Genomic DNA, 16,782 nt, shown 5'->3' on the forward strand with positions numbered 1-16,782 from the left:
TACCTCGTTACTTACCTGTATTTGTATTTTATTTAATGTGACTTTATGTTGTTTATCTGTGTATATTATGTTTTCTCATGTTTTGGTTATCATGTATCAATTTTTAAATCCAAGGATTTCAAGGCCGGCGGCATGTTAATGCAACAATGAATTTTAAATTTAAGCGCGCTTGTATATCGCGCTAGTTTGAGTAGGGATTCGGCGCACGCAGAAGTTTCTTTTAGTTTTAGTAGATTGGTAGAACCGTAGAACGAGATTGCGTTGTTGTAAAAATGGCGAGCATTAATGTAAATTATTGTTCTTGTGCTTTTTACGTACAAATAAAATATTAAAAGAAGAGTACATCTTTCCAGGTAAGTATACATTTTTTTACATTATTGAATGTTACACAAAAATATTGATCAAAAGACATTTGTCTCACGCATTAACATTTCGTGTAATCAAAGATCATACTACACTAGACGCAGGTTAGCGCTGGTTAAAAAAAAGCAGAGGGAATATTGTGTACAACTTTCAAATTATTTCTTTCATTGTAAAGTCCTGACTGTAATAGAATCTACCTCGTCTTGAATGACGCCCACTTACAAATGTAATTTTATCCCAATGATAGTGAGGAATGTTCAGTAGGTCATGTTTGTGTGTCTCGTGTTTAGACAATAATCACTCTTTGTATTTATGATATGATTCGAACTTGAACGAAGACGGCTTCGGATGAATCAGTTACGTTCTTAACTTTGAAAGCCCCCTATAAATATTTTTATGGAACTACTTAAACGCGAAACAACTCTTGCATATACGCTGGCTATCTAGTGTAGTATGATCTTTGATAGTATTTAGAAACAAGTCAAATTTTTTATGAATATCTCTACTTCTATCTTTTACAAAATCAAAACAACAATTCTCTAAAATATTATTCAAAATAACTTTCCCGTGTTTATTTATTGGACGGTGTTTTCTAGGACTATTTATTCTGATTGGAACATGATTGAGGGACATAATTGCATGTATTCCGAGATGGTCAGATAACTGGGTATCTATAATATTAGATGAACTTGCTTTTACGTTTGTGAAAATGTTGTCCAAACAATTCTGATTTCTAGTGGGGGAAGAAATATTGGGATGCAAATTAAATGTGGCCATAAGATCTATTACTTCCACAGCGCTTTTATCCGCCCCCAAAAAATTTACATTAAAATCGCCAGCGACACATACATACCTGTATTTCACACATTGACGTAAGGCTTTCTCCATAGTGCTTGAAAATATTTTAAAATCACCTTGCGGTGATCTATAAATACATAAAACTACTGCTTCTAAGACTGGTAAGTACACACAGGATATTTCGCAATGCATTTCACTAGATAGAGCGGTAATCCTAGGGACGGAAATACAATTGTGTATGGGTTTTACATAAATTAAGGAACCACCATGAATGCGGTTTTCTCTACAAAAGCTATTGACTAATATATAATTTCTAATATATAATTTCTAATGCACGTATTTGTTACCTCAAAATTCTTTAACCAGTGTTCGCAAAGACAAATCACGTCATAATCAGTATCTAACAGCACTTCTAGTTCACTAACTTTATTCCGTAGACTTTGAATGTTTAAGAAAAAAATGCTAAAGCTTGTCGACATTTCAGTACTATCCCTATTATTAATTTTTTCAAAATAAGCATGTTGTTGACACTGATTACGATGAGATTTCCCTGCGTACCTGTTTATAAAAAATCATTTACAACAGGAGGATATACAAGATTTCCAACATTAACATACGACTGTGACTTAACGCCGTCGTCGCCCTTAAAATAGTTAGTTCTTTCACAAATGTACTTTATTAAAGTTTGCTTACCGGAATATGTCATGTGTAATCCATGCCTAGTGAAATGTTGAGAACGAAGAACAGTGTTTATGTCAATGTACTTAAAATTAAAATTGTTCATCTTATTTAATACTTTAAAAACGAGTAAATTGTTTTTGTAAATAGTTTTGTTTAAACGATCACAACCTTTCCAAAAGGGAGAGGATAAAAGAATTAAGTTTGTTTTACGTTTAACATTGCACAGTTTATTAAGAACCGATTTAGAAATGTTTTTACCTCTAATAGCATCATTAGAACCCCCAATTACAATAACATAGTCCTTTAAAGAATAGTCGACAGTAAGCTTGTCAATGTCTTCCACCACGTGTTCCAAAAATCCATTGGGCTTAAAAATGCTTAATGTTTCCATTTTATTCGACGGCAGGAACTGCTTTATTATGGACCCAAAATCCCTAGCATGACTATCCCCTAAAATCAGTATGCGCTGCTTTGGAACTATTGAAGGAACTTGGTTATCATTTCCCCTGAAGCTCGAGATTTCGATTATTTCATCCCTGAGTGATTTATTATTACGCTCCTCAATTAGCAACGATTGTGCTACATCTGCTCCACTCGTGTCATCAACCGTTTCCATCCCCTTAAGTTCATCTTCGTCTACTACATACTCATTATATGTTGGGTCATTATCAACCTCACCAATCAGGTCATCAACGTTTTTTCCTTCTTCCAAATGATCCGTTGTTTCATCATCGTTATACTGAAGTTGATCGTCAATATCACACGTGTGATGCACCGTTTGTTGAATAATCCCCTTTAAATCTATCTCTAATTTTGGTCCATTCCCTGGAAGGTTTACATCATCTAGATTGTCCCTTATTGACCCCGCTTTGATTCTGTTGAACGTAACGTCAGTTTGTGTATCAATATCCACCATGGGAATGGATCTATTGGCTCTTAAAGTATCTATTTCATATTTCAAATCTACTATTAATTTATTTAAGTTTTTATTGTCCATTTTTAAATTATACATTAAACTAACTAAGCGAGAATTCTCTTCTTGTAAAGAGCTCTCCATTGAAATGCTTTCGCTTAGATTATCCTCAATGCGTTGTTTGAGTTGGTCATTTAATTTTCCGACTAAACAGATTTCGGTTTTAAATTCCTCAATTGTGTTCATTAAGCGCACAATTTCGTCATTTTTTTCCTCGAGTTTGTTTCACTTTTCTACCCTTGCCGTTACAGTAAATTTTTATCTACACTTACGTTTAAGACACAGCCTTCTCGTTAAAAGTAATTTAACATCTGCTGTAAAATAAAGTAATTTACAATCCACGTTGCTCTTGCTGTAAAGTCTCTGTTGCTGTATTATTGCACTTACGTATTCGTAGATCTTAGCTAACCTGCCTTCAATAATTGTCGTGAATAATGATTCTTGAAACTCAAAGGTATTTCCATGTTAGAAATTGATGGGTTTGTTTTATCATATCCCAATTAGTTCCAACTTAGCATACAATTATGACAAATTGCTGTCAAAGAATCTTGCCTTTTACCGAGTGGATTCAAACTTAGATTTTAGTGCGAACGTATCATTTATAATCTGCTAAATTAAATCTGAAAACATTTGAAACTTAGAATTCGGATTTAATGGATTTTGATTTATAAATTCCTTTTCGACATACTAGCTTTTAGTACATCTAACCTATATTGAACCTTTCTGTGTCTCTATTATTAAAAGTAAAAACCAAAAAGTTTTTTAATTAAAATTAATTGCAATTAACTTTTTCAAATTTTGAATTCAATATGACAGATAATAGTGCAATGGGTCTGAAGTAGATGGCGTTACGCGCGACCGCGGGATGTCAATGTGACATATCTCCGTGATGGTAATTTTTTAATTGGCCAACTTTCAAGGTCAATTTCTTTTTGGTAGTAGGACCAAAAGTATCCACTTTTTGTACAGTTGCCATGGTGAAAGCGATTAATCCGCAAAACGTCAATTTTAGGTACCGAACACTGTCACAAAATAGCGTCTTATTCAGGTGGTTGGAGAAAAAATATATTAACAAGGCCCGATTCTCCGCAATGTAAAGCAAAAATATGAAAAGGATCAGTCAGCCTGTTCGTCTTGAGTTAACATTGAAGTCGGCCGTTTCAATAAACGTCTCCTTATGGTAATCTAATAGAATTTGAAACTACCTGCAGAGCTTGATATATTTTATCTCCAAAACTCCAAAACTTTCCTGTCCTCGTGTTTGAAACCCGAATTCCTTCCCTTATTTTAATTTCAAAACATTTAGGTGGTACGTAACGATACTCTGACCGCGAGTACGATCATGAAATTAATGAGGCCAGAAATTTTATGTAATTTTAAGAAAAAGTACAGTTAATTTTGTCGAAATGTATTGAAATGTTGTTATGGCACCGTTACGTAAAAAAAGATATCACCTTTCTGTAGGCGCTGTCTCTGCCTGCGAAAAAATAGGATGGTGTCCTACAAATAAATCTTGAATATAGCTTTTATTTGTGTAGCACATTTTTGCAGTACAGTTTAATAGGTTTAATGGAAAATTACAACGCTATAAACGATACGTGTGGACATTGTACTGAATAATTTAAAAATATTAAAAATAATTTAATTTTGTACGTGTCGAAATAAACGTTTTCCAAAGATCATGTCTGAGATTGTTTCAATGGGGACCATGGTGTAATACACCATGATGAAGACCGATATTTTTGGTGTACCTACCTATAGTACATATAAACAAACGTCTTGAAATAATTGGGATAAGAATCAAGATTTACGATTAACTAATTCCTTATACCCAAAGGAATGAATATAATATACCTCGTAAATAAAATAATAAGAGTTAAAAACATTTTCCCCGGTATGTATGGGAAGAGCAAAAAACTCTTTCAGATATTTTAACATTAATTTTGGTTAAATTAGACATAGACACCAGGATAAGAGTAATGCTTATTATAGTTTTCTCAGCTACGACTTCCAAGGAAACTTCGCAATTTATCCATCGTACTTAAAATATGAATGAATGTTTTAACCATTGATAGCCTATGCGGAATTATCTTTTATGACCGTTTGCCCCCAAACGAACTATTGCGACAATGAATTGTAACTCTTCAACGTTGTCTTTTTAAAATATTTTACACGAATTATGATTAAACATGCAAAGAGAGATTTTACATGGGAAATTGTCACTACTAAGTAAATACTACAGTAAAAAGCTACCACAATCAATATAACCTCTTCTAGTGGCCTAGAAATAATATTTCTTCCAAGTAAGCCTTCATTAATCTTAATGAGAACTGACACATGTATTATTATAAAATCTGTAAATGACTTTCAACTACCTTTATGGGCTACTAACGGTATTTGTAACGACCACAACAGAAATCAATTAAAGTGTTCCACTAACATTAAAATGAAATTATGCCTTTAGCTTGTCCATGCGCGTTTGCTGTAAGATAACAGAATTCACAATAGTATCGTTTGAAACTTGTGATGTTGGTCTAATCTCACGTTACATTCAGCTTCCTTAGTGCAAGTTAGTTAATGAAATGGAGCAGAAAACAATCATTATAACAGGAGCAAATGCAGGAATTGGTAAAGAAGCTGCGCTCTCTTTAGCGAAAACCGGAGCACGTATAATAATGGCATGCAGAAACCAGGAAACAGGCAAAATATGTAAAGGTAAGGAATATTGATCTCTGACAGTTATTTTTGATTACCAACTACTGTTACAGATGAAATAATAAATATAACCGGAAATACAAATGTGATCTTAAAACAAATTGACTTATCATCATTTGGATCTATACGCAACTTTGCCGAAGACATAAAACAGAACGAAGAAAAAGTGGACATTTTAATACACAATGCAGGCGTTTGGCTATCACATCATCTGCAAACTGAAGATGGCTTAGACATGACAATGGAAACCAACCATTTTGGACCATTTTTGCTAACACATCTACTTATAGGTACAGGTTAGAGACAACCGTGTACATACCTATTTAAAATGCTCTCTTTCAGATATACTAAAAAGATCACCTTCGGGTCGAATAATTGTAGTTTCATCTATATCTCACTTTTTCGGTCGTTTACTCTTCGACGAGTTGGAAAATTACGTTCCTCCATACATCGGCCAATTGAATTATTTCAATTCCAAGTTTGCCAATCTCTGTTTCGCCAAGGAGTTGTCGGTGCGCCTAAAACCTTTTAATATAACGGTAAACGCTCTACATCCGGGGTTAATTCAAACTGATATATGGAACAGTATACCGGCGCCGTTCAGTTGGGTCGTAGCGTTAACGAGCAAACTATTTTTTAAGACTCCGAAGGAGGGATGTGAAACAATCGTTTACCTCGCTGAAAGTAAAGATGTGGAGAAGATTAGTGGAAAATATTTCGTTAACTGCAAGGTGGCGTACTCTTGCAGCGGAACGAAGAATACGGAGTATAATAAATGGTTTTGGGAGATTTCTAAACGAACCGTTCAGCTAAAGGAAACGGATCCACAGATTTAGCTTTTTGCTTGTCCGTTGTTGTTTGTAATGTACGCCACATAGAATTAGATGGTAGTTGCGTAGTAGAGAACGTTGGCATCGCGCTTTGTGGGGTTATAATTTTTCCGTCCGTCTGTCCAGGTTGTAAAAAATTCCCTATTGTGGGAAGACAGCCGTTTTGAAACAGAAACGATAGGGGTGCGTATGGAGAATTGTCATATATTTGCCAGGTAGATCTATATTGTAATAAGCGGTCAAAAAGTTTCTTGTGCGGAAATCTGGTATAACGTTACCACATGTTATTTCAATTGTTGTTTATTTTAGACTTGTTTGTATTTATTATGTAAGGATTTTTGTTACTTGTAATACTTTTTTGTGTTGGGGCAGCCAATGCAAAATAAAGTATTTTCTTGTCTGTATGGCATCGAACACATTGATCATTAATCATTAATTTGTTTTCAAAACAAAGTGTTTAACTGAGTTCGTACCACCACCTAGCAATATATTTGATCTTTGTAGTGGTCATCCAGAGTGTACCAACATTTTTGAAGTTTCAGGCAAACGCTAGTGACCAACGAAGGTCAATAGTTAACCCTAATACTTTGGTAAAAGAAGCATATACGGTTGTTCCAAAATTGCAATGGAGGATTTCGAGTATGTATAAAGTGAATAGTATTGCTCTTCAAACCATGTGCAAGATCTATCAAAAATGGCTTGAGATATATTTACGAAAGATTCTTGGTTTCCAGATTTAATTAAGATATCATCCGCGTAACATGTCAAACATATTTCGTTACTAACTTATACACTTATCCGAAAGTCGTTCACAAATACGATGGGCCCAGAATAGAACCCTGTGGAACACAAGATGTGACAGATACACAAGTACTTCTTTCCCCTCATGGCATTTTTTCAATTTGGGTTTTAGATATGATGACATAAACTTAGAAAATCTTCAAACTTTGAAATGATTTATGACAAGATGTACGAGATGGTAGTTGGCCTAAAATTCGACCCGCGTATTTTTGAATAATGAAAACCCGTGACACTAAATGGCTGCCGCCCCAAATTACAATACCACAGCGTAGATGGAAGCGGAGGTTTTGTTGTAAGCAAAATTTCCAAGCTGTAATGGTTGCATAGGAACCAATGGACAAACAGCAGCTTCGAAGTTTCACGCAGAGAACAACGCCTACTATTCGAAAAACCAGGCGGCACCCAGGCAATGAAAATACCAATGTGCACTTAAGACTACTAATTCTAAATTTAAAATTGTGTTTGTAATTGGTCTAGATTTTGATGGATTCGATTTTTTTAAGCACGAAAAAAGTTACTGGTTCTTTGATAAAATATAGTGCATGTCTGTTAGGTGCACTCTTACCTCTGAATCTGCATCGACATGCTTGTCCTAGTCGTAGTTACCAGGCTTGTCTTCTTCAAATGTTATGTGATGTGAGTGTAGTTGTTACGTTTTATAATTGCCGAAGGGGGGATATCACTGCATTTTATGAAGATCGGGCTATTAATATTGATCCCTTCGCTGTTGAGGTCGTCCCTTTTTTTATTGCCTAACTTGTATATGTTTAATAATGTTAGCGCAAAGGATTAATATTTACCCCGTTTATTTAAGATAGATAGATAGATACTTTTATGTTGTATAATTCAAAAAATTTATAAACATTATTAACAAGCATAAACAAACAACAAGAACAAATAAATATACAGTTAAAAATAAATAAATAAATACCAAACTACGTACTCACCCATTTCTGGAAAGCATATTCATTTAAAGAGTAAAAAACAAAGGAATTAAGTCTCATTCTTAGCGTTTTTTTAAACATATGAAGTAAAGGAATTGACATTATACTCTGAGGAATGCAATTGTATATCTTCACAGCTATTACTGTATGTGAAAATAATTAAAGATTTAGCTATTGGTATTCTAATGAGTTGAGGATATTTTGTACTGTAAGCATGATAGTCGAAGTTACGTTTAAACAAGTGAAGGTTACACTGTACATTAACTACACATTCGAAAATAAATAAGTTATATACAGTTGGTATTTTTAATTTCATAAAATGGGGGCGACACGAGTCTCGAGGCCCTATTCCAACTAAAATATTAATGTCCCTCTTTTGCAGCTTGAAAATAATTGTGGCAAACTTAGAATTTCCCCAAAATAACAAAGTGAGATTCGAAATATTAAAAGTATGTCATCTTTAGTGATTCTTGATGGCACACCCGTTTTAATTGCCTAAGAGAAAACAACGCTTTTGTTAGTTTTGATGTTAAAGCTGGGCTATGCTCCTGCCAAATTAGTGCACAATCAATATTGAGACCTAAAATCTTACAGGTGCTCATCAAAGAAATTTTAAGATTTCGAAATATATTCCATTAAGTAATGTGGGTGATTCGCCAAAAACAAAAAAATGTTTGATTTTCTATGTCTAACAGTCTATTTTCAGAGAACCAGAGACGAGCTTACTCTAAAACAAAATGGCAATTGGGCGATAGTTAGTATTATCTTTTTTATTTTTTGATTTCAGTCATTTAATATGGTGCTCAGCGTCCCATTTGAATAAGAATGACAGATGTCATTAGAATGCATAATCATCTGTTTCACTTTATACACCTTTGCGGTTAAAGTGATACTTTATCCACACTCACGGTCAAACAAAGAAACTTAAACGTCAACTTGTAAATTTGCAAATGCTTTAGCTCCAGTCTACACAGAATTAGAAATCTGATTCCCATCTACTATGATTATACTGTTACTAACACTGAATGACGAAGAAGAAATCCTTCAAAATGTTGATCGGTTTAATGTCCCCATAATGCCAACCTTTCCGCATCGCTAAACTGAACAAACAAATATCCTTATCTAGACTTTTTCAGTACATTTACATTTCAAAGGTAGCGACATACTCATTAATACTTGTAATTGCATAAGCATAAGTCGCACAAATCTAACAATATTAGGAACGTAAGTAATATTTTGCAAGGAATTACACAACTCTCATTTTGCACAAAGCATTAATGCATCATATTGTTCCACATTTTATTACAAACATATGAAATATATGCGTAGGTAATCAACAAAGTGAAAGCAACGCTAACTTTCTTAAGACAGTCATCCGCGCCTTGAACTTAGTAACATTCTTACATCCTTCTTCGAAAAACCCAGCAAGAAATATTCAAGGTAAGCATTATAATCAAAATAAATTATTTGCTGTTTGCATACCTGGATTACGTAGTTTGAAATTCGGGGAAGGGGTACGTACCTACCAAATTATTGCCATTAACGTCGCATTCTAGATGGAGGTGTTTGGTGTCGAAATTTGTCCGATTTACATTTACGCGCTATTGGCATTACTCGCGGTTGGTGGATTTATTATTATTACCGCGATCAAGTTTTTCGCTTACATCACTTGTGGATTCTGTTATAGTAATGTTAAAATGGATAACAAAACTGTAATAATAACCGGTGCCAGTAGCGGTATTGGAAAAGAAACTGCTAGAGATTTAGCACGGAGAGGAGCGAAGGTGATCTTGGCTTGTAGAAATTTGGATAAAGGCAACGAAACCAAAGGTATTTTTTATAACTTCTAGGAAAATATTTTACACTAATTAATGTTAAGTGAAAGCTGTTGACAATCGATGTCTTTTTAATGCTTCGCGATTACTTTCACATCGAAATACCTCATTGTTTAAAATCCCGTTTTGCAACCTCTTGGTAATTGAAACAATTTGGAAATTTACCGGATAAATGCCGGTTTTATCTATCGTCTAAATCACATTTAAACTACAATAAGTTAAGTGGTTATTTTGTACACCAAATGAGAACAGGGAGATGTCGCCTATGTATCTTTGTGTAAAACATTCAAAATTGTTGCCTTTGATTTTGCACTTCCCTTGCAACAAATGAAACTTTAATTTTTCTATCTGAAATACACAATTTTTTAATTCTCTTTATTTTCTCCTATTTTCTTGCGTCAAGAGAGCTATTAGATATTGAATCAATCATTCTAGACCACAAAGAAATTGTTACGACCAGAATTTGACTTAATAATATCATGGAGCATTATTACCATATATTCGATAATTTTTCGGCCTGTACCCACCTTAGTTAAAATTTCTATAATGCTTCAGGCAAACCTTTAAGCGTTAAGTGTTGTTAAAGATAATTGGCAGTGAGTTACTTACACAACTTTATAGCATAAGAAATCATTTCAGATGACATTGTCAAAACAACAGGAAACGAAAACATCCTCGTAAAGAAATTGGATTTAGCAAGTCAAAAGTCGATAAGAGAATTTGCCAAAGACATCAATGACACGGAAACAAAAATTAATGTATTAATACACAACGCAGGAACAGCGGAAACACGAATCAAAGTGACTGAAGATGGTTTGGAAACCACAATGGCGACTAACCACTTTGGCCCCTTTTTACTTACACACTTATTGATGGGTGAGTACATAGTGCGAATAGTTTGAAAGTATAAAAGTGTGTTTTTAGATCTGCTTAAAAGGTCTGGACCTTGCCGTATTGTCGTCGTTGCTTCAGAGTTGTATCGATTGTCCTCCGTCAACTTAGACAAGCTGAATCCTATACGTGCCTTAGTTCCCGCGCATATTTATTACACGTCCAAGTACGTTAATATATATTTCACAAGGGAACTGGCTCGTCGACTGGAAGGTACCAACATAACTGTCAATTGCCTGCACCCAGGCATGGTTGATAGCGGTATATGGAGGAACGTACCCGCTCCACTTAGCTGGCCACTTATCGCGGTTGTCAAATGCTTTTTTAAGACACCTCTACAAGGGGCACAAACAACTGTCCATCTAGCCGTTTCGGAGGAGCTCGAAAACGTATCCGGAAAGTACTTCATAGATTGCAAGGAGAGGAGTCTCAGTAGTGGCGCAATGGATAGCGCCAAAGCAAAGAAAGTATGGGAGATTTCGGAAAATATTGTTAACTTGAAGGAAAGTGATCCTAAAATTTAGCTGTTAAAAAATGTTCATTTGAAATAAGGTTGTATTTTTTTAAACAACCAAACCCTCTATATTTGTTGTAAACTTTGGGAATTAAAACACTAAAGAGGTAGTGATCTGTAAAAACCTGGTAGGTACTTCATTGGGTTAAAGTGGATTGATGATTTTAAAAGTACATGTAAATAAAAAACTTTATTTTGCAATTTAGTGGCGTATATAATGCTTCCTTGGATGAAAAAAATTCTTCCTATGTCTTTGCATCACACAATTTCTACCTTTTTTTTAAGCAAGCACAATTATAAGATCTGTAAGAAACACAAGTAAACCGAAATCGAAGCAGCTAATTTTTACTGTGCAAACGATAACTCTCTACGGAAAGCCGAAGGTAGATATTAATTTGGTTCTGGAAACTTTGTACGTACATTATATAAGTTCTTCTTGGTCCAAGTAAGAACCCTTAACGAATCAACTGAGAATAGAGTCATAATAGCGCTTTCAAAATAATGGAGAACGTGTTAACAAACAGTACAAGTCTTCCCTGCATAATCTTGCATCAAAGAGTACATAAACGTCTAGATAATTAAATAATGACGTAAGCAAACAAAAATCACTCGCAAACACTGTCATCCGTCACTTTCTTTTCATCAAAATTATTCATGTTCTTTTACTAAATAAATAAGAAACGCTAATAAAAAAAGCAAAACTACGTAAATTTTGAACCTCGAAATGGTACTTCCAGCATCAGAACGACCGGATCGATTACGAACCATCTTATTGGCATATCCGACCCGCGTAACGAAAAAGTATGTGCCACCAGTCTATACCGGAAAAGTGTTCACTGGTGTACGACCAAGTGCCGTACGAGGTAGACCAAAGCAAAACTGGCGTCTTAACAAGTTAGCTATTCCGAATCGGACGGTACCAAAATATGTTTTTGTTGAGGAGAAAGGTACCGGTATACGGCCATCGGCATTAACAGTGAACATTACGCAAAGGATGGATGATATGAGTAAACCGACATTGCGGTATGAATTCTATCTTGTCAGTCATTAATGTGGAATACTCTTCTCCGTTAGGTACTTATACCAAGCACGCAAAGCGTACAGTGAATTAGGTCCAAGAATTAAAAAAAATTTGCAGAAAACAATCAATCAGTCTTGGAAGACTATTTACAACTATTACCGCAAGCAAATGATCGATATTAAACGGAAGAAGTATGTTTTCAACGGTTATAAATGGTTTCTTTAATTGTTTTTCATTTAGGGATATGCGATTAGCGAAACAAAAAGAATTAGCCACCAAAACTGTTGTGAAAACGAAGACTCCAAAGGAACTTAAAGAAGAAAAGGAAAAAAGGATTGCCGCGTGGTGTGCAGTTAAAGCACAACCAAAAAAATCATTTCCTCCGCCACCTTTGCCGGTAAGCTCTAACCTACAAATATGGCGTAATTAAATTTGCCGACTGTAGGTGCAGAAACGACCAGCTGCTACTTTAAATGAGATAATAGTCCATGCAAACATTTTGGCAGAACCCAGGAGCGTCACTGTAAAATTCATTCGACCATCAATAGATCCAACTTACATTGATCCTACCAGGGTAAATGTAGTACTAATTTTGTAGCTTCCTTAACGCCCCTATTTTTTCAAGGTAAAACCAGCGGCTAAAACGTACGTTGCATCAGAGCGCGTTTTGGAATTAGCAAAAAATCCAGCGCATAGACTTCTCAAGGAACGTCCCATTGTTCCCGGAGCTGTAAAGAAATCCGCCTTGACGTGCGCAGGTAGCTAATAACTCAAACATGCACAAGTTGTTAACGTGTTTCATTGCTAGTGTCGCCGAGATTTGATGAGTTGGCAGTACCTAAAAAGAAAGCCGCTGAGAAGGATTCCGATCTTAAAGAAAACCCGTTCCAAATTAGTCCCAATGCTCTTAAAGCTAAAACAACTGCTAGAATAAAGGAATTGGCGAAACCTATAGAACGTTAAGATGGCAAAAAAAAATGAATAACAGAAATTAGACAAAAAATGTACAATATAATAAAGTTTTTAGCTTATTCTTCATATCTGCCCATCTGCCCCCGCATGGTGGTTTTGTCGTATCACGTAAAAGGCCGTGTGTTTTTTTAGCGTAACACAGCGAAGTTGTGGTAACGCTTATATGCTCAATTTTCCTTGTCTGTTCCTTCGAGATGTCGGCCCCTGTGCCACCTAGAGACTTCGAGTTTTCGCTAATTGATAGCTGCTATGGTCTATATTTGCTCGTTACTCATAATTTACAGTTGTGTCGCGAGGCAATATTTTGAAACATTTTTTTCCTACATCTATTGGCATTCCCTTGCGGGAATTGATCACTGCGCACGCGATTTAATTAATTCTTGAACGATTGTAGGAAAAACATTGTTCCTAACATGCGCGCAAAGGTGATTCCGAACCTATTCTCCTTTCTTTTCAGACTTCACGTACTTTTTAGGAAAATAAATATTTAATTTAATAGGTTTGAACTCGTATACAAGTAAACAGAAATTGTGTATGTGGATATTTATAACATTTTGCAATTGTAATTAGACTTGTAGAGGTGTTTTTGAAAAATCTTCGGAGTTTCGGATACTTTTAAAAAATTATCAAAGTCCTCGTGTGAGATCGAAGGGACTTCAGCGCATTTTTGTGTGGCAGATCAGTGTTTTATTAGCCAATATTGACTCCACCATCAATAAGATCTTGCCGAAAGCTACCACGTTCACTTTGTCGGTACCATTTTCTCACTTACCGTGCACTCGCAATTCGCGTTTGAAGTTTTGACTCCACCATCAGTAAGATCTCGTCGGGGGTTACCACATTCCCTTTGTCGATACACAGTTCCGACGTCCCGTTCATTCGTAATTCCCATTTTGGTAGATTTCGCTAAAATCCCGGCATAAAATCGTATTCAACTTTTGGGTACTTCACATAGCTCGTCCTTCTATTAGTGACACGAGAAAGAGAGACCGCGATTCGCGCTGTAAGAAACTTTTGGGCGCCCAAAGTCGACTACCCCTCGAAGCGCGCCGCGCAAAAGGTGGTTTATTTCGCCCCTAGGAAACAAAAACAAAATTCCGCCACGCAGGAGTTGTGCGCGTTGACAAGATGTTCCCGACGACACCAATTTGAAAACAATCGGAGAAAAACTGTAGAAGAAGATAGATAAAAACTGAAAAATCTCCAGGTTAGTATAATACGCTCGGGGATGGCGTCCAGATGTCGTCGACTCCAAATCTTGTAGCCCCATCCCTAACGTTCTTAATTACACGGCCCCGATAGTTACATGTACACTCCTTGTCTTTTTACAAGCGTTTTTCTACGGGCGCGCATTTACTGCCAGCCAGCCAGCCAAAGTGAGATTAAAAGCTACTTTTTACAAAAAAAAATTTTTGCAAAAATGCGCTAAAAAGTAACTATCTATACTAATACAGGCAATTTGTGCTCAAACGGGCATCTAGCGGGAAAGTTGTGGGGTAGTTTTGATTTCTTTGATTCTATATGTTTTTTGGGGTGCTGAATCCGAATCTGAGGTTTGCCAACAAAATTTCATGACGCAACATTGAAAAAAATACAAAAGAAGTTGAAAAAGATATTTTTTTGGCAGTTTTATGCTTACAACTTGAAAATTATCATTTTTCGAAAATAACCTTCCTATTCAAAATGAAAGTACATAAAATTTCGTACAGACCCCACCATTTAGTTTTTTTCCTCGATGAACCGTTCGGGCTCGAGCGCCAGTTGAAAATTGGCGTATTTCGGCTGTATCCGCAAATACTCATCTTTTATTATTGTTTTATTATTATTCTGTGCAAATATAAATCCGTACTTTTCATTGTATACCGGTCTCCTCAAAAGATTTTATAACAGTTCCGTCTGGTATAAAACTCTCCCACTCCTTCACAGATGAGACAAGGCCCATTACGTCACCGTGTACCTACGCAAAGAGTACGTTACTCTTTGACCTACGTTTGCAGTCTCGAGGCCCTCCTCTCATACACATACATACACACCCTCACAAAGTTACACAGATGGACGGACGGACAGTCCAAAATTATGATCTCGCTGTCGCTGGTTAACATGTAAACAGAAAAGAAATAAACCGGGTTCAGTTGATAGCAGACAAATTTAAGCTGGGGTAACTGCCCCCAGAGCTGTCACTTTTAATAAGATTTAAATCTTTTTTATGATTTAAATACTTTTTTCGATTTAAATCATTTGATCTTAAATCTTTTTACGGAAAATGATTTTTGATTTAAGATTTAAATCTTCATGAAAACTATCTTTGATTTTGAACTTAAAAAATGATTTAAATCTTTTAAAAAGATTTAAATACTTTCGAAAAGATTTAAATCGTTTCCGAGTGATTTAAATCGTTTAGAGACGATTTAATTAATACATACTAACAAATTCTCTTGATTTATGACTAAGCTAATTAACCCGGGTTTTATTTCGGTAGACGTTTATATGTATTTATTACAAAATCGAGTATACCTACTGAGATTGACGATGTCTTGGTTTTTTTAAAAGTTCTTTCGCAAAAAAATAGGTACATATTTTAATTTAATAAATAATAACAATAAAATACGGTAGAAATGGTAGGTATATTGATGAATGGGTTTCGAGCAAGATCATCAGACCAATCAGTTTTTTTGAATTTAAATCCTTTACAAACCTTTTGTCACAAAACGATTATCATCGGAAAAGATTTAAATCATTACATCATTACATGATTTAAATCTTTATACATGATTTAAATTAACAAAATTAGATTTAAACCTTTTTGAATGAATTAAATACATTGAAAGTATCTTAAATACTTTCTAAAAAGATTTAAATCACAAAAAATATTTAAATCTCAAAATGATTTATTATCTAAATACTCTCTTATTGACAAAAGTATCTTTGATTTAAATCATTTGTTAAAATGAAATGCATCTTTGATCTTTGATTTAAATCGTTTTTTAAACGATTTGTGACAGCTCTGACTGCCCCACTCCGAGGAGTAGGTACGTGATTCTTCAGAACACTGGAGCAAGAGGGATAATGCCGTTGAATAGGAAATCAATATACCCCTTTTGCCATTTGAATTTTTTTAATTAATAATGACCACAGCGCCACGTTCTCAAATTCAACAATAATTATCCAAACATGCTACGGTAGGGTTTTGTGATTTCTTTATCTGGTTCGGAAGAGAGTGGGAATAGTTTTAGATAGCACAGTATAAGTATTATATATTATAAATAATATAATAATATGATACTGTTGTTCTTTAGAAATTAACTTTTCATACAATTCTGCACTACAATAAACACCTTGAACGTTATGAAAATGAGAAAAAACCACCCTTACATATAAAATTCAAATAATAGTAGGTAAATGCAAGGAATTCACTTATTGACAACGCTTAATATTAATTTAGGG

General features: G+C 35.0%; 3 protein-coding genes across 4 annotated transcripts; all 3 read left to right on the plus strand.

The window, feature by feature from the left end:
• Positions 1 to 6,899, plus strand: LOC116175694 (retinol dehydrogenase 14-like). Of its 2 annotated transcripts, none has more exons than XM_031493934.1 (4): positions 1 to 353; positions 5,280 to 5,530; positions 5,584 to 5,820; positions 5,873 to 6,899. In XM_031493934.1, the coding sequence occupies exons 2-4, from the start codon at positions 5,398 to 5,400 to the stop codon at positions 6,364 to 6,366; spliced, it is 864 nt and encodes a 287-aa protein (XP_031349794.1). In that variant the 5' UTR covers positions 1 to 353; positions 5,280 to 5,397; the 3' UTR covers positions 6,367 to 6,899. The 2 variants fall into 2 exon arrangements, with proteins under 2 accessions (XP_031349794.1, XP_031349795.1); XM_031493935.1 differs by having other exon boundaries at positions 5,371 to 5,530.
• Positions 6,900 to 8,539: 1,640 nt separating this feature from the next.
• LOC116175693 (retinol dehydrogenase 12-like) lies at positions 8,540 to 11,546 on the plus strand. The gene is made up of 5 exons (XM_031493933.1): positions 8,540 to 9,329; positions 9,435 to 9,545; positions 9,662 to 9,935; positions 10,580 to 10,816; positions 10,865 to 11,546. The coding sequence occupies exons 3-5, from the start codon at positions 9,662 to 9,664 to the stop codon at positions 11,353 to 11,355; spliced, it is 1,002 nt and encodes a 333-aa protein (XP_031349793.1). The 5' UTR covers positions 8,540 to 9,329; positions 9,435 to 9,545; the 3' UTR covers positions 11,356 to 11,546.
• A 127-nt stretch (positions 11,547 to 11,673) lies between these two features.
• Positions 11,674 to 13,404, plus strand: LOC116175692 (testicular haploid expressed gene protein-like). Its single transcript, XM_031493932.1, has 6 exons — positions 11,674 to 12,368; positions 12,420 to 12,557; positions 12,607 to 12,763; positions 12,812 to 12,940; positions 12,992 to 13,124; positions 13,175 to 13,404. The coding sequence occupies exons 1-6, from the start codon at positions 12,070 to 12,072 to the stop codon at positions 13,327 to 13,329; spliced, it is 1,011 nt and encodes a 336-aa protein (XP_031349792.1). The 5' UTR covers positions 11,674 to 12,069; the 3' UTR covers positions 13,330 to 13,404.
• The last annotated feature ends 3,378 nt before the right edge of the window (positions 13,405 to 16,782 follow it).

Source organism: Photinus pyralis, unplaced genomic scaffold (genome assembly GCF_008802855.1).
Source record: "Photinus pyralis isolate 1611_PpyrPB1 unplaced genomic scaffold, Ppyr1.3 Ppyr1.4_LG7, whole genome shotgun sequence".
Taxonomy (NCBI): Eukaryota; Metazoa; Arthropoda; class Insecta; order Coleoptera; family Lampyridae; genus Photinus; species Photinus pyralis.

Excerpts from the sequence above, each read along its gene's own strand:
- LOC116175694 (XM_031493934.1), top strand. The coding sequence starts at position 5,398 with ATGGAGCAGAAAACAATCATTATAACAGGAGCAAATGCAGGAATTGGT. Across the intron at positions 5,531-5,583 it reads AACAGGCAAAATATGTAAAG|ATGAAATAATAAATATAACC; the intron begins GTAAGGAATATT and ends CTACTGTTACAG. Across the intron at positions 5,821-5,872 it reads GCTAACACATCTACTTATAG|ATATACTAAAAAGATCACCT; the intron begins GTACAGGTTAGA and ends GCTCTCTTTCAG.
- LOC116175693 (XM_031493933.1), top strand. The coding sequence starts at position 9,662 with ATGGAGGTGTTTGGTGTCGAAATTTGTCCGATTTACATTTACGCGCTA. Across the intron at positions 9,936-10,579 it reads TAAAGGCAACGAAACCAAAG|ATGACATTGTCAAAACAACA; the intron begins GTATTTTTTATA and ends AAATCATTTCAG. Across the intron at positions 10,817-10,864 it reads ACTTACACACTTATTGATGG|ATCTGCTTAAAAGGTCTGGA; the intron begins GTGAGTACATAG and ends GTGTGTTTTTAG.
- LOC116175692 (XM_031493932.1), top strand. The coding sequence starts at position 12,070 with ATGGTACTTCCAGCATCAGAACGACCGGATCGATTACGAACCATCTTA. Across the intron at positions 12,369-12,419 it reads ATGAGTAAACCGACATTGCG|GTACTTATACCAAGCACGCA; the intron begins GTATGAATTCTA and ends CTTCTCCGTTAG. Across the intron at positions 13,125-13,174 it reads ATCCGCCTTGACGTGCGCAG|TGTCGCCGAGATTTGATGAG; the intron begins GTAGCTAATAAC and ends TTTCATTGCTAG.